Source organism: Daucus carota, chromosome 3, assembly GCF_001625215.2.
Source record: "Daucus carota subsp. sativus chromosome 3, DH1 v3.0, whole genome shotgun sequence".
NCBI lineage: Eukaryota > Viridiplantae > Streptophyta > Magnoliopsida > Apiales > Apiaceae > Daucus > Daucus carota.
The window spans coordinates 59296478-59319459 of NC_030383.2; the positions used below are offsets into that span (position 1 = coordinate 59296478).

General features: G+C 32.2%; 3 protein-coding genes across 3 annotated transcripts; 2 read left to right on the forward strand and 1 right to left on the reverse strand.

Moving 5' to 3' along the window:
- Positions 1 to 287: 287 nt before the first annotated feature.
- Positions 288 to 9315, forward strand: LOC108214492 (OVARIAN TUMOR DOMAIN-containing deubiquitinating enzyme 6). Its single transcript, XM_064089728.1, has 9 exons — positions 288 to 505; positions 687 to 1588; positions 1989 to 2150; positions 2938 to 3015; positions 4515 to 4593; positions 4688 to 4833; positions 8381 to 8446; positions 8550 to 8727; positions 8894 to 9315. The coding sequence occupies exons 2-9, from the start codon at positions 998 to 1000 to the stop codon at positions 9109 to 9111; spliced, it is 1518 nt and encodes a 505-aa protein (XP_063945798.1). The 5' UTR covers positions 288 to 505; positions 687 to 997; the 3' UTR covers positions 9112 to 9315.
- LOC108212813 (cytochrome P450 94A2-like) lies at positions 9215 to 10942 on the reverse strand. The gene has a single exon (XM_017384525.2). It carries the CDS (start codon positions 10842 to 10844, stop codon positions 9429 to 9431), a length of 1416 nt encoding a protein of 471 aa, XP_017240014.1. The 5' UTR covers positions 10845 to 10942; the 3' UTR covers positions 9215 to 9428.
- Positions 10943 to 16165: 5223 nt separating this feature from the next.
- On the forward strand, positions 16166 to 17182 carry LOC108212814 (F-box protein At2g27310). The gene has a single exon (XM_017384526.1). The coding sequence runs from the start codon at positions 16166 to 16168 to the stop codon at positions 17180 to 17182; it is 1017 nt and encodes a 338-aa protein (XP_017240015.1).
- Positions 17183 to 22982: the final 5800 nt, after the last annotated feature.

The window sequence follows — 22982 nt, forward strand, 5'->3', positions numbered from 1 at the left end:
ATCATTCTAAACACATTGAAGTATGTGTTATTTAGAGTAATGATGGTTGATATTGGTCTGTGTCTTAATTATTTAAAAAACAGATATTTAAAAATGGAGGGAGTAAAATCTAAAAAAAGTTGGAGAAGAAATATTATTGACCTAAAATTTAAAAATGATTTTTGATTGGTCGTAAAATAATTATTTTTTTAAGAAAATTAATTATGATCCAAGACAATCGTAAAAAATGAAATTGATAAAAGTGATATGATGCCATAAAAATGCAATTAATTAGCCCCTCTCTACGAATCTGAGTTTTCTGCCTCTACACACAAATACCCATATCTATAGTTGATTCTATACATCTCTACATATAAATATCGAACTTTACCTTCCAAGTTATCCTTCTCTTCGTCACAAAAACCCTAATCCCTTTCTTTACTTACTCTCACATTTCTTCTCATTTTCGTACCCAATTCTTGGATCTTTGAGACACAAACTTGGAGGGTTACAATTGAAAGCAATTGTAAGTGCTCAATTTTTCATCTTTTAGGTTTAATTGTTGAATCTTTTGTGTCAAGATTGAATCTTTATGCGATTTTATGTTGAACGATTGAATGTTTATGTGTTTTTATGCGGAGAGATTGAATCTTGTTGTGTTTTAATCTTTATGTGGTTTTGTTGATTATGTGATGATTTTGATGCAGATTGGATTGGTTCCCAAGACGGTGAATTTTTCTAGGGCTTAAATCGGGTAAATTCGAGTAAATTTTAGAGATAAAGGGTGTTTTTGTTTATTGTTTGGATTAATTTGGAGGATTGAGTTCTCATGAGAATTGTTAGGGGAATGCAGAGATTGACTCTTTGGAACAAGAAGAAATCTTTTAGTGGAATTGGTGTAACTTTGCCGAAAGCAAGAACCCGGGATAAATCGAAAAGTGGAGTTTTGTAACTCTTGTACTTTCTTTGGAGTTTTTTATTTTCTTAGTGTAGGGTCTTGAGGTGAGGAAGATATAAAATGACTCGAATTTTGGTTCAGAGAGGTTCTAATAAGGGTGAGAGGGCTGGTCCGTCTTCTTCTGGTCCTTCCCAGAATTCGGCTGTTACTTCGGAAGTGGAAATTGTTGAGGAAGTTCAAGAAAAGGATTTTGCTGAGGAGGTTTCTGGAATAGGAAGTGGAGATGAGAGTAAGGTTGTGCAAAGTGATGAATCTTTAGGGCAGGTTGATAAGGATGATGAGGAGGTTCTTGATAAAGAGAAGGCTGGGGAAGATGTTGTTCGGGATTTGACGCAACGAAGTGGTGGTTTGAGGATTGTGGAGGAGGAAAGGCAGATCGGGACAGGGATGGGATGTTCCCACCCTCCTCCTCCTCCAGTGCCACCGCCTAAACCTTTTTCTGGAAATGTCAATCCGAGGAGGTTTTCATCGGGTTCCTCAAACGCGACAAGGAGTGGATCTTCTAGGAGAGCGACACCATGGCCGGTTGTTCCAACCAGGACCTCACCAACTGGATCTCGGCCTACTTCTCCTAGGTCTCATTGTGAGAATGAGGGCTATAATAGTGCCGATGAACAGAGTCCACGTTTCGGATCCTCTTACAGCGATGCAGTAAGTTTCAGTTCCTTCAGTTAATAGACCGTCGCCCGATGCGTATAAAACTAAATGTTTCTGTTATTACCTTAGGTATAAGCAACAAATCCTGGCAGACTATTCGATTACATTTCAAGCAAAAATAACCAAGTGTGTACTTACGCATGTTGAATTGTATTGTAGCACTCAAGTGTGTATCTTAGAGTGTTTAATGACAGCTAGCAACTTCTTGGGGATAGAAGAAGGGTAATAGGTGTTAAGTTGAGTTTCAGTTTTATATATTACTTATTTTTATGGCCAATATAGAATAAGTAGATTTAATGCATGTGCACTATTATCTGGTGTAAGCAATTTTTGTTAATTTAATTCATTTAAGTTACTGAAATTGTTTGATGCACATATTTCCTATTTCTTTCAGGAGAGAGAACACCAGTTTGAGATTGATTTAAGACGTGCAACAGGTTTAGAAGTGAAAAGAATGTTAGAGGATGGCAACTGCCTCTTTCGGGCTGTTGCAGATCAAGTTTACGGTGATTCTGAGTTGTATGATCTGGTCAGACAAATGTGCATTGATTATATGGTAAGCTTCTACTATGTCAGCAGTGTTCTAATTTGGTTACTATCATAGTGTAATGCTAGACGCTCTCCGATAGTCGTATATATGCTAGCTTTTACTTTAGAGAGATTATTTTGGACGTACTCATTTATATTGTGAAACATATTTCTTTTTTATTTTGATTTTGATTTTTATTGCTGGGTAAACAATTAATCGATCCTTTTTTCCATTGTGATTCTATAAAATAGTTTAATTTATTTTGTAATCGGGAAATAGGGCATTCAGAATTGCCAGTTTTAATTGAGAGCAAAAAAGACACAAGAAGAGACATAAAGATTGTTGTTTTTCTTAATTTGGAGCAAGTTATATGACGTGAGAAGAATTGTCATAGATTTGGCTTGTAAAATGCATGTATATATAAATATATTTAATGGTCTAAAATTCTATGTTATCTAACAGTGCTTTGTAGGGCATTCAGCATGTGCTTTGTAGGGCATTCGTCATCCTTTATTTTGTTGTTTAGTTTTACAGATAACATATTGCATTGGCTCTTCATATTAGGTTATTATATTTGATGTATTAAAAAGAATATCCAATATTTGTTTTGGATTTCTTCTGTACATATCACATTAATATGGTGACCTCACTCCATTAAAGGTCTACTTTAAAATGTTCACAGAGACTAGACTTTTAAGAGTTAATGGATAGTTAGTGTGCCAATCATTATTGGTGTCAGGCGTGATTGTTTCTTGGAATTATGCAAAATTCATTTAATATGATTGATGACGTAATTACTTTTTTATTGGCTCAGGAGAGAGAAAGAGATCACTTTTCTCAATTTATAACTGAAGGCTTCATTTCTTATTGCAAGAGAAAGAGAAGGGACAAGGTATATGAATATAAATTTTTCTTGTTGAAAGTTATCAATTCTGAACTTGCCTGATGCAAAAATAGGCGGTATATTCTTCAGTTCCGTATCGTACACTTTCTTAGGTGCATGATTTGGATATCGTTTGGACCTATATATGCCTTTTTTCATGTAATGAAGCATGTGTCATCATGTGCACGAGTCCAGGATCTCTTACAGAACGTTCTATCAAAAAGACTTATATTCTTCCTTTGTTGAAGACTTGAAGTTCTCTCTTCTCTGCGATATACCTATCTTCGAATGATAACTTTCCTTAACATAATCTCGATCTAAATTTCCATAACTATATAACTACAGTTACTATGTTCCCTTCACCCATCCTTATAGTAGAGATAAACCAGAATCATCAAGCAAATCCTTTGGTTACAGGAAATAAAAGGAAAAAAAATCCCATAATATGTTATAATAATGTCGTAATTCAGCAAATGATCCTGCTCATTTAAGGAATAATTCCCATTTTTCATGGCGTAACAAATTATCATCTGCAAGGTGTAGCCGTAGCCAAGTGGATCCCCCTCACTCTTGGTAACAAGTGCTCAAGGTTCGAGTGTCAATGGGGACAACTATGTGTGCAAGTATTTAATTCCTTGTAACTGAACTTACCCTTTAATAAAATTGAATGTTTTGTATTTAAAATTGTGGATACCATCTGACTCTTGGTCAGATGGCATCACCATCGCTCCGCTTACTGGAGGTCGAGTGTTTGGATCTTGTCAAATGAGTGCGTAAGTGTGTTTAAATATCAAGAAAAAGAACTGATTTTTTTTAGAAAAACTCCTCTTTTTCTGGTTTGATGTTAAAATATCTGTCTAAGAAATTTGGTAAGTTACTATCACAGTATCATGATGTTAAACTTAAGTTATATGTACAATATTATTCATCACGGTGCACTTGAATCTTTTAGTAAGAGAAATTTGACTATTTGCAACCTGAAACAAAAGTGCAGTCTGTAAACTGCATCAATCTGTTATTGGTAGTGGTGACATGCTGGGTATATTAGTGCTTTGAACTATCAAATTCAAGTTATACAGATTTTTGTACGATTCACTAGTGGGGAGGTTGGCAAGTGGCATAAAAAACTGTAAAAGATGGTTACTTTGTTTTCTGAGGATGTGCACACTGTGCAGATCATCAGCAGAGTATGCGGACTGGAATAGTTAGGACCAGAACACGCACACTGTGCAGATGTGTATATATATATATGTGCGCGCGCGTGTGTGTATATATAGCGTTATAAAAAGTGTATGTATTATAATAGATATAGTTACTTATGATACCATACCATAGGAAAAAATAGATGTTATAAATCTGTGTTGAATCAGATTTTACATATGAATATCTTTGCATGATACATGCATCTATATAGTTAGATTATTCACAAAACACAAAATATTTTGCACAGAAGTTATTTTTTGTTAATTGGATGTTCAGCAACCTGTTTATTTTCCTATGTTTACCAGGTTTATGGAAACAATATGGAAATTCAAGCTTTTTGTGAGATGTATAATCGGCCTATTCACATCTATTCTTATAGTGCAGGTACAAGTCATAAAGTTTCGTAAAAAGATTAAATTAAGTGTTCTTTCACTAAAACTTTTCATTCATAATATTATTTATTGATAACTCTGTGCAGAGCCTATCAACATATTTCAAGGAAGCTACAATACTGACACTCCTCCTATAAGACTAAGCTACCATCATGGGAATCATTACAATTCACTTGTTGATCCACGACGAGTGACGGTTGGTGCTGGACTTGGATTTAGTAGTCTGCGAGGAGTAAGTTCTGTCAAATTCTGTCTTAATTTTGGTTATGGAATATTTGATGCATTTATAACTTGTTTCGTGCACCCGTCTTAGTTTAAGTTGTAATTTTACCAAGAAATACTAAAATAGATTATATAGTTTATCTTGTGTGTGTGTGTTGGACTGCATCTATTTTCTAAAGCTTAGGGAGAGATGCACTTTACTGCATCTTCCTGCTTGCCTATTTTCCTCGTTTTGGATCTCTTTGATTGAGTACTCTTTGATCCTTTTCATTTCGTTTTGAATTCTTTTTCTCCTTTTTTACCTTGTTTTTTCCCTGTCGTTTAATAATGGACCGTAGGTCTTTTAAAAGCAGAAGAATGATGGTGGTATTCATAATGAAGGTTTAAATTAAATTCGACTCAAGCTTGCCGTCATTTAGATTAGTGGTTGTCCAGTCACCAGTTGAAATTGGGTTGGGGAGTGGCTTATGTAGGGTTGTTGGTAGTTTCACTTTCAGTTTTTTTTTTTTGAGGTGTTAGGGTCACTGGGAGTGTTATGTGCTGGATTTATGTGATGTAGCTGTATCAGAGTCATAAATATGGTGATTATTAGTATCGTTGGCTGGTATTACTATAGCAATTAAGGAATGTTGTTAATATTGGGTAATTAAAGATGAAGGTTGCCTAAAAACTGGTGGCACAATTCATTTGGTGTTTTTTAAATATTTGATGCATCACAGGTTAGGGTTCAAAATGATTGATACTGGTCATAATATTACAAATATGTTGGAGGATATAGACCACTTATCTCTGTGGAGAATCAGTAGAAACAGAAATAGTCCTTATATATATTCTCAAAAAGCTCAAAATAAATGTATAATTTACCTCATCAAATCAACTAAAGTATATTACAACGTTTGGACCAATTTGGCATTTCTGCGGGAAGCCTGCGCCTGCTGCAAAGAAAGTTTGTGCTGGCAAGTACTGCCATATGGACAATACCGTGTTCTGGCTGCATTGACATTGTCATAAATATCTCGATTATTATACACACACACACTTTTTGATTATATCTTATCTGATTGTCTATATAATATATGTGGTTTAGTTAAATATGGTTATTTGCGTAGTTTGTTACTGCTTGCTTATACATATTATTGGCCATTTGTACGTATATGAATACACATAAGAAATAATATGTTTAATTATGTGTCATAAATTTTGTTATGTACAAATAATGTGGTTTTCTATTTGTGCATACAACATATATGATGTGATATGTTATCTTATTTGTATTTTAGTTATACATAGTGATACAGATATTATATATTTGTAAATTAAACATTCAGAATAATAAATAACACATTAGAATGAATAATGGAAGTTTTATATACTGTACTTCTATAGACTGTTTGATGGCTGAGAGCCGAGTAGAAAAGCACAAACAAGCAAAATAATGGAAATAACCTACAAAAGCATATTATAACATAGACCGATATATAATAGAGTATTATACGAAATATTATATGGGTAAGGTTCTACAGGCAACTCATATTACATGAAAATCAGAATGAACAATAAAAGTTTTAGATTCTCAACTTCCATAGAATACTTGATGGCTGAGAGCTGAGTATAAAAGTAAAAGCACAAAGAAGGAAATTAATTGAAATAACCTACAAAAGCATATTATAACATAGGCTGATATATAATTTATTATACAAAATACACCTATACACCTATATGGGTAAGGATCTATAGGGAACCCATATTACATGAAAATCATTAATATTCTTTGTAGTGTTAGTATGTTCTACAATTGGTTTTCTACTATATTATTCAACATATGTTCTGTAATTTATTTTTTTTTCTATTTTTCTTAAACTTGTTATCTGTAATATGTTCTTATGTTTTATACTTAAATTTTGGAGAACATGTTTCAGATCTTTTTCAATCATTATTAACATGATCCTCAAATAAATATTCAAATCTGAATAATTAAACCTAATAATTGGTTGGATTAGGTCAAATTGAGAAAATTGGAAGATTTTGAACTAGGTCCCCCAAGTTCCTCAACTAATAAGACATAAGTAGTTCCAATTGGAACTGGCCTTTAAATATACTCCTTCTGTCTCATTTTGATCACATTTACTGTTCTGTCCAGCCCTATACTGTTGTCCATATTCACTTAAATGGTAAAGTAAGTGCTAATTATGTTCATTTATTAGGAAAAAATCTAAATTAATTGGTAACTAATAATTTATTTAATGTAGTTATTTGTTTAATTGGTGACAGGATCGATAGTATATTCTAACACTCCTACTTGAAAGTCTATTTCTGTGAGTGGGAGAGTGGATGATGGACTTCTATCTTTGGGTCGATAATTTTCCTATGTGTCCATAATATATTTTTAGGATACTGTCGGTGGAAAGAAATCGAACCCGAGACCTCCGCAAACACTGAGTTGTTATACCATGTTAAATTAATAGTTTTCCTAAAACTTCAAGGTGCTAGGAGGATGCTTTACCTGAATCATATTATATATTCTAACATTATTATATTGAAGTGTTATGTGAGCCATAATAATATATCATCTCAACGGTTTACGGTGTTGTCCCCTGGCACCGGGGCCTCTGTAACTATATGACATCCTTGTTTGTGGGAATCTGAGAATAAAGTAAAGTTGGAAAAAGCTGATGAATATTTTGGGTTTTGCTAATTTTTGATAAAACTTTCATGTTGAAGGGCAAAAAGAAGTTGGATATTGGTTTTTTAAATTTAATGTGAATAAAAAAATTTAGTTTATCCAAAAAATTTCACGACCTGTTTTTTCGTAAGTTGTGAACTTGGTTTTTCGCAAAAGCTACAAATTGTAGCTTTGCCAGCTTATTACAAGCGAAGTTGTATGTTCACTGAACCTTGTTGTTGCCTTGTTGGCCAGAAAGAATAGCAATACCAAACTGGCTCGTAGAAGTCCTAAAACTTGGTGAACAAGTAAATCCTAATTGTACTTCCTAACAACTATCTAGTAATAAAGAAAAGAGTTCCTTCAGTGACTTCCTAGTATGAACCAATAGTAATCCTCCAATTTTGTTACATGATTAACTATTCAAACCCACTTGAAGATAATTACTACACTTATCTGTAAATTTAATATATCTTGGACATAGAAACTATCATTTTGATTGCTTGCTCTGCATTGTTCATTATTCTTTCTTGAAAATCAAGCAGGAACTAAGCATTTAAACCATCACCGAAACAAAACTGGGATTGGTATACACTGGAAAATCACTTTGCTTCAGTTAATGCAATGTTCTTCAAAGAAAAGGGTTCCAGTAATAATAATTTACAATAACTCTAATAAGTATTGTGCTGTTTTAAGTCATGAACCAGAAAAATAACGATTCAGGTCCTCTGTATCATACTAATCTTGGAATGCTTAGAGGTATTGATTTCTCTGCCGCTTCCCCTTGGGATCTAGTCAGGAAACATGATTTATTGGTCTAATGCTTGAATTCACTAATTTGCATTTATCTCGTAATGGTGGTCAACTGACTCTATGTTGATGGTTCTTTTTCCAGTCAAACGTTGACAAGGATCAGGTATCAGCTGCAATAAAAGCTCAGCAAGAACAACAGATTGATAATGCAAGTACTCCTAGAACCATACAAGCTAGTATATATTCACCTTGACGTAATTATCGTCTCTTATCATTTTTTTTGTTCTGTCCATATCTATTACTACTAACAGGCACTGCTAGCAGAGGGACGTTTCTATTCAGATCTGGAGCTGACCGAGAAAGAAATGGAACGCATGGTGATGGAAGCTTCTAGGGCTGAGTATCTTGCTGAGGACAAGTTCAAGCAAGTTGGACGAAGAGAATCCTCTACTTCTGCTGCTGGTGCTGAACCATCATCATCTGGTGCTAGTAAGTATAGACATTAAATGGGTTTAGAACACTTTTCTTGTGGATATACCTTGATTACTTTTGTTTTGTGTGCCAAAGTTACTCTAGGCATGATAAATATTTCTCTTCCTATATATGAATGGTGCAATTTTGGTTCTTACATACGGTTTTCATACTCTGAAATCAGGACCATCTGGGAGCAAAACCAATGCTGAAGGTGGGAACGAGCATGGATTACCAACTACTGTACTGACCAACAGCATGCAGATGGTACTAGCTATGGGATTCAGCTATCTTCAAGTGATCGAGGCATACAGCATTTTTGGGGAAGATGTTGATTCTATGGTATGTTATCTATTAGAGACTAGCAGTAGCAGCAGGCGGAAGGGCAAAGCAACTGAATGAACAAACTTCAAACGACTTGTGTTTGCTAAGGTAGTAGCCGTATGTTACTCTAGTAATCAGTAAGACTGTTGGACCAAAAGAGTCTAGAGTTCTATATGCTGTATTAAAAATTAATAAGAAGTGCTACTAGCTTGTTTATTGACCATGCACTAATGCAGTAAATACTCTTGGCGTAATCTGTGAGAAACAATTGCCTTTGTTACATGATTAGGGATTCCATATTTGAACAAATAGATCTGCAATTTTATCTAGATACTTATCATCAAATGAAACTTGAAAGTACTAATAGGTAAAGCCAAATGTATATGACTAATATTCTAAGCCCTTTCTTTAATATTCACTGGAAACCCACCTTCCATCTTAGAATTGAAGAAAGAAATATAGTTTGGTTCAACTCCTTCCTCTAGGGCAGACACCACATGAAACTGCTTTAGAATACCAGCGGCTACAGTCTTCATCTTCCAGATAGCCATGTCCTTGCCCATACAAGCTCTAGGCCCTGCGTGGAATTCTGGGTAGCTAAAAGAGTCTCTTAGTATCAAAGTCATTTTCCCGGTATCCTCATTTTTAGCTAACCATCGGTCAGGGTTGAAAGATGGCCATTCGGCTCCCCACAAATTTTCAGACCTTCCCATCGCGTAATTATGATAACTTACTCTTGAGCATTTCTTCACCTTCGTGCCATCAGGGAATTCGTCATCTTCTATGGCTTCCCTGGAGTCGACTGGAACAGAGGGATAGAGCCTCATGCTTTCGTAAATGGAAGCATAAATGTAAACTAAGTTGGCACTGTCTTCTGAAGACACCTTAATTTCTTCCAGAATCTTGTTTTCCACATCTAGGTTGCTAGATAATAACCAGAAATACCATGTTAGTACAGCCGAGGTCGACTCCAGACCAGCAAGAATGAAGTTGATAACTGAATCCTCAAGAAACTTTTTGTCACACTGGCCGGACATTATCAACAAAGATAAGAAATCGAGGGATTCCAGTGAGCTATTCTTGTTGTATTCTTCCATCTTGTTTGCGACTCTGTCTGTGATGAGGTTTCTGATCCGCGTAATCCCCTCCCGGAGCGTCTTCTCAGATCCTACATTCAGTAGCTTCTTAGTTTTCCAAACCAGAGCTGAAAGTTCAGTAAGTCTTTGATTGATTATCCTTAATGAATCATGAAAAGCCTGTTTTATTTCAGAGAACTGTAGTGATGGCTCTAATGACTTGGCCTCATATCCACAAGCAACCTGGCAGATTGTGTCCAAATCGAACCTCTCAAGAATGTCCTGAAGATCCAGAGTTGTTTCATTAGCAGCTGCAGATGATAAGATAGGAAGGAGGTCTTCATTTAGCTTAGTAGAAACCAAGATTTGATAGTAGTTGAAGAATGCTTCACTGTCGAATGCATGGCTCATAGCCTGTCGCTGTGACTTCCACTTTTCGCCATCCGACAGGAACATGCCTTCACCGAATAAGTCTGATAAAGTGGTCCGAAAGGCTTCACCCTTTTGGTAGACTCTGAAGTTGGTCTCCAACATGTGCTTGACATTGACAGGGTTTGCTGTCAAGACACTCTGTTCGCCGAATGGACGCTGAAGGATGAAAGTTGAAGAGGGTGAAGCCAAAAGAATGTCGGATGTCCATTGGATCGGCCGGTTTCGATTCGCTAAGATTGCCGGAAGAGAGCCGATTAAAGGGTACGATGGTGGAATTATACCGGAGTTTGCAGAATTCGACATCAGCTCGAAATTGATTTGTGTTATATCTGAAAGTTCAAAGCTGGATGAATGCAGTGGTACAGAATTGGTGGTTTAGTTTAGTGTTTATATAACGAAGATAGACCGTGACACGATAAAAGGGCCCATATGTCATAAAGTTTAGAAGTGATGCCCGTGATAACAAACTAAGAGGGATGATTCAATATATTATTTTTTTTAATATTGGATAATTCATTATTTTAATTTTTGAAAGAAAACGTCACATTGTGTTACATTTAACTAACACGATTTATCATTTTTAAAATAAATCACTACATGAAACAATGTTTATAATTTCAAAATATTAAATCGTTGTCCGCAGCGTCTTAAATAGTAAAATTATAAGTTGGAGTCATTTTCTCCAACACTGATATTTGAAGTCATTTTCTTGAAGACCAACACCGGGTGACATATCCGGAAATTGATAAGTCATGGGGTTTAATTAATTTTCAAAAAAAGTACCATGACAATCAAATATAACATTATATATATATATATTAAAATTATTCCTGATCATTATTTTTTAATATATATATATATATATATATATATATATATATATATATATATATATATATGCCATTGCTCAAAACAGAACACTGTTAAAAAAAGAACAACACAGAACACTTTAGAATCAAATATAGAATCTCATCTAAAACTTGAATTAAATTCAAATTTTAAGCTGAATAACGTTTTATTATGAATGATAATAGTATCCACCATGTTTAATAATAAATATTTATTAAAAATAAAATGATTCTATGTAAAATAATCGTTTAAAAAATATATTTATATGATTCTATTCTGGATTCTATTCTGGATTCTGTTCTGGATTCTATAATATTTCATATCAATAATTTGGATGAGTTTGGATGTTATAATTCATATATTAAGTTTAAGTAGTGTTTAGCTATGTAGTTATAACCTTAACAAATAATTATTTGTGAAAAATGAAGTGTTATGATAGTGTTCTGTGTTGTTCTTTTTTTAAAGTGTTCTGTGTGGAGTGCAACCCATATATATATATATATAGGTGTATATATATATATATATATATATATATATATAATATTTTAATTTTCTATCGTATTTTATTTTTTTGGATGTGGGAATACTTGAGCCCGTAAACTTCCGAGGCGGCGTGAAATAATATTTAAGATTGGAAGTCAATAAATATTTAAGAATGGAAGTCAATAGATTTGGGTTTCTTGCGAAGTCTTGTTAAATGAATAAATCTATTAGGGCAGGTAATCCGTGCGTAAGAAAATGAACGAAACCACATGGACGACTTGGAGTCATATGTCAAGTTGTTGCAGGCTTGCAGCATCATGCATGAATCCAAAATTTGTTGAACCGAACATCTGCTCTATCTTAAAATAAAAAATTTCTGACAGCAGGAGCACATGAAAGTGAATGATTTTTCGAATTTTTCTCAATATTTTCTTTATCCCCTTAAGTTGGCTGAGTTGCAGAAGAATTGGGAAAAACAAATTCGAGGCTTTGCACCGATAAATGATTGAGTCCGAATCCTCCGTCTCTTTTGTGTGTCACCTTATATATCTCCTCTTTTGTATTGGTCAGTTTTATATATCTCTTCTTATTTATTGATCAATTCTTTACCTTGAGCACGTGATCTATAGTTTCTTTTTGTTTTTTTCTTGGATAGTTTTTCACTGTTAAACTTTTTCAAATATATATAAGGTTCTTAGTATTATTAAAATATTTTTTTATATAATACATAATCAACTAAATTCTTTTATATGACATAAATATAATATTATAAAGTAATGTCTACTATTATATTTTTTATATTAAATAATTAATTAAATTTTCGAAAACATATTTTTAATATGATTAAATTAGAAAGCAAAAAAATACTTTATTTATGACTAAAATTATATCAAAATATTGAAATGTTTTCTTATATAATATTTAATCTATTAAAATTAAATTCTATATAATGAATTTTTTGATATATGAAGGAAATTCTCCTATACATTTTTTTAGAGAAACAACTAATACAATTTTTTTGATAAAACTATTTTCAAATTTAATTTTTTTTGATAAAAAGTGCACATCATAGAGCTAATATTTTATGCAACAAATCAACATGACTGAGAATATAAAAATTGTTGTGTAAAAAGTAATGTAGAAGAGAGACAAGAGGATCACGTGAGATGTAAATAAACTGACCAATAAAAAAAAGAGAAAGAGAAGGAGACATAATAAGGAGACAGGGAATCCCGACTCTAAATGATTATTCAATTCAATGCGTTTTTTGTAGTAACAGTAACGAAAGGCCTGTAAATTCGGTCTCTGTTGTGCTTAAGATGTAAAACTCTTTTTTATTTTAACCTAAGTATTACCAGGATAATTATGAATACTTTTGAACTCAGACATACATGCCAAAATATTATTGTTCAATAATTTTATATAAATCTAAAATTAATTTTGAAGCAATAATAATTGTTGGTATATTGCCGACAGTAGAAATTAATTATAATTATTGTATCAGAAAACGATATATACAAATTGCTGAAGTATATGAAAATTTAATATATTCGCTAATTTTTTTGTAATATTCACAGCTGCATTGTTATATTTTAAATTAAATTATTAAATATAATAAATTTGAGACGCATTTCTAAGAAAGTCTTTTATAACAAGATTTAGAAACTCCATGTCATCTCAGATAGTTTATTTCTAAAAATTCACTACGCAGGAAAAAAAAGCCTTTGTTCGTGGAAGAGGTTAATCGCGAATTGGGCTTTTCTACTAATAAAAATTCAGAGGGCTAATAAGCGTAGCATACGAATATTATTAGCATATGTTTAATAGAAAAAAATATTAAATATAAAAAATATAATCTGAACTAAATTTAGTTGGATAATTTTGTAACATATAATATATATATATATATATATATATATTAAAAATTTACGATTAAGCTATGGCAGTGAAAATATACTATGTATACGTATGTGAGAAAACTGGATCCTAATTAAGCTGGTGTGCTTGCTAGGTGTCCCATCACTTCATTTGATCAGTCAATTTAAATTATTTTTACTAAAAATCTAATACATATATTATGAAAATAATGCCCATTTCACTTTTTATTATATTTTTCTATAATTCTCATCATAGAAAATTTAGTCCGACTCATATTTAGTCATTATTATCTTATACTTTCCTCTGTCCTATAAACTTCCTTATATTTTTTATTTTATTTTTATTCCATCCAAATGAATACAATCTTAAAAATTTAAATATTAATTATTTGTACTTATGTTATAATACACTATCTTATACCTGTGGCATGCATGGATGACTTATAATATTTATTATCTTTTTGTATATATTCTTTTCCCAATTAAATGTCATTTTTTCTGGGAAAAAATAGGGAATAAAAAGTCATTTTTTCTGGAACCAAATAAGAATGAAATTCTATTTATAATTGAATCAGACCGAATCGAAATGAAGAACGATTTTTAAAAAAAAAAACCTATATTAGAAATAAAGCTAAAATTCATGATAAAAGAAAATGATAATATTAATTAATCACCAGCACTTTACCAATATAAATATAATAAAATTTACAATTTAGATTTAATATTTATAATTTATAAAAGATAGTTATAATATACAATATTCAGACTACTTAGTCCGGATCAAAATATTTTTTTGAAAAACCATATCGAACGGTTTATTGAATCTAGACTGAATAGATCAATTTTTCAGAAGTTGGTACCATATTAAAGCAAATTTATACAGTTTACTTCGATTTTTCGGTGACATGGTTGTGCTTGGCCCCACTTGCTAATATCAGAAGACGGACCATACAACAAGTTGGGATTCTGCTACACTGTTTGTATATTTATTATTTAGAAAATTATCAATACAAGGTGTAAAAAGTTCCTTATTTTGAAAAAAATTCGGTATGTATTTTTTTGAAAATATAATTTTTAATCTAATCGAGTAACGAATATGAATCATTTTTTCAATATTTTTCTAAATAAATATATATATACCCATATATATTAAAGTAAAATTTTACCTTCTAACGATGACACGGAATCTATCATACATACATTTTAGGTCAGACATGGCATGTGTTTACGAATATACAAATATAGAATTCAAGTAGAAAACGGTAAGCTTATTCTAGAAGAAACTTTTCCCGACAACGACAATACAAAAATGTTGTCGTAGACATATCATTCTAAATCAAATTAATTAGCGTGCAATAACAACAAAACTCCATATTAGTAGATGGACAATGACTAATCTATCAGTACAATATTATTATTTACCTACCGATTTTTGTAGAGGTCGTGATTATGCTGCGTTTTTTTTTTTTTTTTTTTGACAAAATGCAAATTCATTCCATTAAATTGAAACAAGTCTAATCGGGACAAATCCCAACTGACAATGCAATCAGGTTGATTAACAATAAAACGAGCTAAACAAATAGCCGCATTGTTTCCAGATTGCTTAACACACTGAATCCAAGGATTCTTGAAACTGAAAATGATTACAAAAGCTTCTCGAGTAATCCAGCCTACATCAATCCCGAAAATGATAGCTTCACAATTGACCTTCACAATAGTTCCATGGCTGTTGCGGTGTTCAGGCGACTCAGTTGTAAAAACTAAGCAATGAGGAACAAGAGTCCTCGAATAATGAACAACTATAATTTGTGAAAGGTGAGCACATGCGATCGCCACCGTTCCAAGCATACCCCAGCTATCTACATGCCGGGAGCCAGCTATAGACATGCCGAAAGTATTAATGATACGATAAGCCAGATCTTCCAAAACTCCATCCCAATCATTCTCATTGATAACACAAAAACACATAACAACCACAACTATAACAACGCAGAACCACCCAAAAATTGGGTACTAAATCAACACACGCCAAAAGGCGAGACGGGAAAACACAATCGGACCTTTGATTTCAAAAGATCTGATTTATTCAGAAAACAATCAAGCCCAAACTCAAATCCGAAACAGATCCGAGAATAAAACTCGATTGGAATCTTCGAGGTTTAAGCAACACTCGATTTTATTGAAAAACAAAAAACTGGTAAATAGTGGAGAAGATGGGAGAGCGAAAACGATTTGATGGATGAAAAGGATGAAGGTGAAGAATGGAGAAGTGAAGGCTAGTTTTGGGAGTCGACTCTCAAAACCATAATTTGAGAGAGAATATGGGGAAAGCCTAGGGGCAAACGATTTTTTGATTATGCTGCGTTTAATCCGTATATAATGCCTAAATTTATCAAAGAAGTGCTGGAATTCACCATGGCTTCAATCTCTTCATACAAAGGTGGAGCAACCACTACAATCACCGGCATTGACCCGGATGTGCTAGAAAGCCACATATTGACCAAAATTGACGGCCCATCTCTAGCCTGCTCGGCTTCTACTTGTCACCTTTTGCACACTCTTTGCCGCAAAGATAACTTGTGGAAAGACATTTGTAACGCAACTTGGAACTCCGTCAAGCATCCTCTTGTTCGAGATGCAATCGCTAAGTTCCCTGGCGGCTACCGCTCGTTTTTCTACGGTGCATTCCCGATGGTCCGCCCGGGGAGCCCCGGGCGGACGAGGCGAGTCCTTCCTCAAGATTACGCATGGAAAATATATTCGGCCGTGGATATTTACTACGGGAGTAAGGGGATTCATTCGAAAGTAATTGTCACGGACACGGGTGATAGTGCGTTCCTCGCTTTCTCGTTCTGGCTCGACTTGCTTGATAGCCAAGAAAGCGTGAAAATACCATTAAAGTTTGAAGGTGATGAAAACAAGTGCATGTTAAAGCTTAAGGAAAACCTAGCCTTAAGCTGCATACTTATTGATCCGATTCGGAAACGGGCAGTGAACATTTCTAGTCTGACACCAATTTCGGTGCGGCCGCATTGGGATGGGAATGATGTACAAGTCATGTACGCCACAATACTTTCTGGTTTCGGCTCGTCGGAGTTTGTTGAATGCCGAATAGTAGCTACGGTACGATGCAAGTATGGCAAAGATGTGAAAATGAGGGAGGCGTATTTGTACTTAGAAGACATGCACAAGATGCGTTTGAATGGGGATCGGAGTCTTAGAATTTTTCTGGAAGCTATGGAAAATGGTGAAAGAAAGAAGGGCAATGCAGGAGAAGAAAGAGAGATTTATATGAAGTATAGGGAGCTCAAGAGGAAGAGAATAGAAGGAGATTACAGGAGGGAAACTAGGTTGAGGATCGGATGCAGAGTTGCTTGTCTTGCTTATCTGATTGCTTTTGTTTTCCTCTGCAATTTCTTGAACGTTTTCTAGCAAGAAAAATTATGGTTTTTATATCAAAGTGTCCACCAAATTTATTAAAATATATCAAGTACCTACCTAATCTCCACGACGACTCAATTAAAATACTAAAAATATTATATATATCAGGCTGTTAATTTTTTTTAGTCTCTTAACAGAAACGTTAAGTCTAACACTTCTTTCTGCTGAGATACTCTATTATATAAATCAGTCGTCGTGGAGATTTTTTTGCCACCTAACTTATTATTTGTTTAGAAACCTACCACTGAACTATAATTTTTTTCTTTTTTGCCACTAATGTTAGGTTTGGATTTTTTTTTGTCACTAACGTTAGGTTTGGATTTGATTATTAACACTATGTTATTCTTTTTAGAGTTAATTGCATTTGGCACCCCTTTGATTTCAGCATGTTGCACATTGCACCTAATAGTTTTGGAATAAACACTATGCAGACCCTTACTTTTAACCCGTAGACACTTTGCACCCTTTCCATTATCTTCTGCCGTTATCGTTAACTTTTGAAGAGGCATTTTGGGAAATTTTATTATATTTAATTAAAATCAGATCTTTATTTAAATTTTCTGACCATCCAAACGATATTTTTCGGAAATCTATTTTTCGGTAGTCTGCAATATAATAGTGATCTGTGTCTATATCTTTATATGTAGTACTCCATATACGGATTTTTTTACTCAGAAAGGAAATCTCAAAATTAACTTATGGAACTATATTTATAAAAAGTGGGAACCTTAAAATACGTGACAAGTAGTGGTAAAGAACTATAAAGTCAAGTGATACTATATATTTGTGGAGTCTTAAAATAATTCATAAAACTAAATTTTTTAGGTTCTTAAAATGCCCGTTAAACTCTCATAATTCAAGGTAAACTAGCTAAGGGACATATAGATGACTGTATATAATGTTATAGACACATATCATATCACCATAATATTGCAGACTACCACTATGTTTTTATAATGCTAAAAAAATAACATATTGTTAATAATCAAATCAAAACATAACGTTAGTGACAAAAAAAATCCAACATTTTTTTAAGGAAAAAAAAACCAACATTAAATTTTATTCAGAAAAAATAAAATAAAATAATTTTTAAAATTTTTTGGAGTCTCAAAATGCGTGTCCAACTCTTGTCTTTCAAGGTAAACTACCTAGGACACTACATAAAGATATAGACACATATTAGATCGCCATTATATTGCATACTAACACTATATTTTAATAATACTAAAAAAATAACATAATGTTAATAATCAAATCCGAACCTAACGTTAGTGACAAAAAAAAGTCCGAACCTAACATTAGTGACAAAAAAGAAAAAAAATATAGTTTAGTGGTAGGTTTCTAAACAAATAATAAGTTGAGTGGCAAAAAAATCTATTTTCCCTTTAATGAAGTATCGTTTAATATATAGCTTTTTAAATTAAGTTTACTCAGCAGATCTTTCCACTTATCACCGTATGGATACTGTGAAGTTGGCTGAAATCAGTTAATAGGTCGAGGTGATTTAACTCTTTTAGCATCCGAAAGCTATTTAAAATGTTAAGTTTGTTTTTATTTTTATTTATTCATCTTATTCCAGGTGACTGCCAACTCAGCAAAAAAAAATGTTAGACTTAACATTTTCTGTTAAGAGATTAAAAAAAATTAACAACTTGATATATATAATGATTTTAGTATTTTAAGTGAGTCGTCGTGGAGATTAGGTAGGTACTTGATATATTTTAACGAGTTGGATGGGCATTTTGATATATAACCCGAAAAATTACAAAAGATTATAGTTTCCTCTCCCTGCACCCTATGCTCGGGAGGGAGCGGGTGTTTAAATATTTAAAAAATATAGAATTAAAATAATTTATGAAATCATAGTGTTAAGACATGTACATCAAGATAAAACTAGGGACTCAAAGAGGATATAATATTTGTGATTATTGTATATATTTCAGTGGAGTACTCATAAAATTTTAATTGTTTTTAACAGAAAAAGCTAAGAAGAAAGAGAAACCAAGGTTCTAATAATTATATACTCTCTCGGCCGGATTGTTTAAGTACACTGTTTGCATGCATTTTGAGATTCTTGTAAAATATAATTTTATAACTTATTTTTTTTCTTTTTTTTTGAATAAAAGTTTGAACGTCAAACTTTTTTTTAGGAATCTTTTAAAAAAAATATATCATGTAAGTGTACCTTATAAAGATCTCAAAATGCGTGTCAAAAATAATGTAAAGAACCTGGTAAGACAGACAAAGAGAGTGCCAAACAAGTTGTGTGCAAACTTCCGAGTTATCGTATGTGTATATATGGGACTTTTTTTAAGGGTATATATGGGAATTTTAGTTATGAAAAAAGACCGAAAATAAGATTCGAACTATTTTTCTAGAACTATTGCATGTTTATCATTCTGTTTTCACGTGTTTTGCAATTGCACAATATTTGTACGGAGCGGAGTTTGTCATGTATTGTTTTGTAATACTCCCTCCTCCTGAGTTGCACTCTATGTATTAGGTGACGTGCTACACATATTTTAATATTTTTGTTAAATATGTTTTATATATTAATTTTATATTTTAGAAAAAATATTAAATTTTTATAGAGATGAAAATTTAAAAAATATATTATTAAACTATACTCTATACGTGTCGAGTAACTATAAAATATATAAAATTGAATTATAAAATACAACAATAATTTCAGGATTCAGGCACTGTGAGAAAGGCCTTGAGCACCGGCGATTTAGAGGTAACTATCATTTGACGTTCGTAATATCTCTCTATATATAACGTCTGATCAAAAATTATGAGTCAGGTTTGTGTTAACACGCTAGAGGTAAATTATGAGTTCAAAAATTTAATTCAAACATAAGGTTACGGAATGGGAAGCCTATTTGAAAATTAAAACAATAAAACAAGTTTAGATTAATTTTCCAACAATCTCTTCCTTAATCTAAACTTTCATGTCTCATGAAATCCTTCCAGCCCGTACATATGATTATTGAACTGAGTCTGTATCGTTATTAAACCTAGCCCGTATGGCTATTGAAATGAGCGGTTATTACACCTAGCATGTATGGCTAATGAACTGAGACCAATTCTTCTGAGATCTCAAGATGTTAGCACGAGAGCTTATCAGAATCATATTCTGAGAAAGCCCATTCCGGTTTACCAAGCCCATGAACATCCAACCAAACACCCACTAAATTTTTATAATTTAGAATATTATAAAATTATTATAATTTAAAATATTAACTACATGGTTAATAACCAATCTACTAGCAGTTTTTATTCATTTCTTATACAGCATATAGAACTCTGGACTCTCTTCTTCCAAATTGTTTAAACTTTATCTTTCAAAAAAAAAAAGGTGCTTTCATGAGCATACTCATCCCTAGAAACTTCCATTACCTTTCGTTCGATTTCTTTTTCACTTAGCTCCATATCTGAGTAGCGTCACTCAATGGCACTGCCTGGCTGTTAGTACAGAATTAGATATGGACAGAGCAAAAAAATTATCTGTAAGAGACGATAATAATCACTTGGAGGTGGATAGATACTAGCTTGCATGGTTTTATAATTGCTTGCATTATAAATCTGATGTTCTTGCTTTAGCTGTTCTTGTAAAATCTTGCTTTCCTTCTAACGATTTCATTTTTTTAATTAATAAAATATGAATTATCAGGTAAATATATATATATATATATATATATATATATATATATATATATATATATATATATATATTTATATAGACTATAGTCTTGGCTAATATGAATGGTTTTATTGTATTGTCGACCCTAATGAATAATGCAAGATAAAGAAATAACAGACTCTCAGATCCACACACCTACCACTGGCTTACCAACAACATTCTAGAAATATTTCATTATAAATTCAAGCGGATTTTTCAAAATAATTCGGCTAACTGTTTTCCGCAGATGCGTATAAATATTCATGAAGTAAGAAAAAGAAAACATATTCGCACTTATGTTTGTAAAGAATGGGTGATGCTGAGAAGAAGAGCAGGATTCTCATATTCGGAGGAACTGGATACTGTGGTACGTACTACGTACCACAGAATTTAAATCCTTCGGAGTAGTATCATTTTGGAGGTAAACAGATACTCACACATATTATCTGATCTTATTAAGTTCTCTCATGGAAGATATTTTGAAAAACACAAAAATCTCTTTGAGACCATGCATATGATATATATACTTCCTCTGTTTTTTTTTTACATGACAGTTTTTACTTTTGACACATATTTTTAAGTACTATGACCGGGTAGTTAAAAATATTATTTTTAAAATTTTATTTTTTTGAATAATAATAATAATAATATATAATCAAAATTTTAATTCAAAAAAATAAAATTCAATTGTTAAATACCCAGTCAAAGCACTTAAAATTGTGTGCCAAAAAGTCAAAGCGTAACTGGATGAACATGAGAAGCTAGTTGAGGCGATTCGTCAGGTTTATATTGTTATTTTAAGAATATGCCTCCAATCATGAAGCAACTCAAAATTATAACAGCCATGAAATAGGCCACTACCACCGTATCGAGCATGTTGTGACGAGAAGAAGATAATGAAAAATCTTGAGTACCGTATACCTTTGTAGTTGCAAACACATACGACTGAAAAATTACACTGTCATTTCAAAATAGCGGAAATGCCAGGAGATGGTTTGTATTTGAAAGAGGATGACGTTGTCGAGGAACTTCTTGATATTTTTCTGGATAATCCACCAAAGCCTTTCCGGGCCGTTTTCTGAGTATTATTATGGAATTTGCTTTCTAGCAAAGCCTAATAATGTATTATTGTATTGTTTGTGACGTATAATTGTTTATCATGTACTTACTCACACAATAAAGAACAAAGAATAAAGAATAAAGAATGCTCCTTCTGTCCTCTAGATTGTTTACCTTGCTCTGTGTAGATTTATAAATTATTTTAATTTTTTTGTAAATTAAAATTTAAACGTAGATATATATTAAAAAATTCAAAATAAATTACAAAATAATACTTTGTATGCATATTATAATGAGCGTGAAATAATAGTAAAAATTGTTAAAAATGAGAGATGCATAAAAAGTATATAATTACAATTTTCATTAATGCCTTAAAATAAATAGCGCTACAAAAAAGAGAATAATGTAAAACTATAAGATGTTAAGTAGCTTTATAAGGATGCGCTAGAAGAGTACTCTCTCCGTCCCGTCCTTTACGTTATTTTTTGCACGTATTTTAAGATTTTTATAAAATATATTTATATTATATATTTATTTTTAAAAAAAATTCTAAAAAAAAATTTGACGTTTAAACTTTTATTCAAAAATAAAAATTAAAAAAACATTATTAAACTATACGAGTCTCATAAACGTAAACATCTATGCATTCTCCGCCTTCATTTTCAACTGTGACATTGACATCATTTTCAATCATTACAACTACAAATAAGAAAATATATATAAGTTTTCTTTATATAGAATTTTTTTTATTATCTTATTTTTAATATCTATTTAAATTATTAATTTTAAATGTAAAACGTACTTGTATTCATGTATAATATTCATTGTACACGTGAAATTTTTCGAAACAGAATATTTTACATTTTGATATAAAAATTTATATTTAAACATATATATTTATTTATAATATACTCCCTCGGTCTCAATTTATAGTTCCCTTTAGGGAAAAAAATTTGTCCCAAAATACTTGTCCCTCTCTTCTTTCAATACATATTTATCTACATATTAATTGTGATTTTTTTGAAACTCAACATTATTCTCACTTCTCAA

What these genes read in the sequence shown, in the direction of transcription:
- LOC108212813 (XM_017384525.2), bottom strand. Translation starts at nt 10,844, where the DNA reads ATGTCGAATTCTGCAAACTCCGGTATAATTCCACCATCGTACCCTTTA.
- LOC108212814 (XM_017384526.1), top strand. Translation starts at nt 16,166, where the DNA reads ATGGCTTCAATCTCTTCATACAAAGGTGGAGCAACCACTACAATCACC.
- LOC108214492 (XM_064089728.1), top strand. Translation starts at nt 998, where the DNA reads ATGACTCGAATTTTGGTTCAGAGAGGTTCTAATAAGGGTGAGAGGGCT. An exon ending in AAATGTGCATTGATTATATG is followed by an intron (nt 2,151 to 2,937) that starts GTAAGCTTCTAC and finishes TTATTGGCTCAG; the next exon opens with GAGAGAGAAAGAGATCACTT. An exon ending in CATCTATTCTTATAGTGCAG is followed by an intron (nt 4,594 to 4,687) that starts GTACAAGTCATA and finishes AACTCTGTGCAG; the next exon opens with AGCCTATCAACATATTTCAA.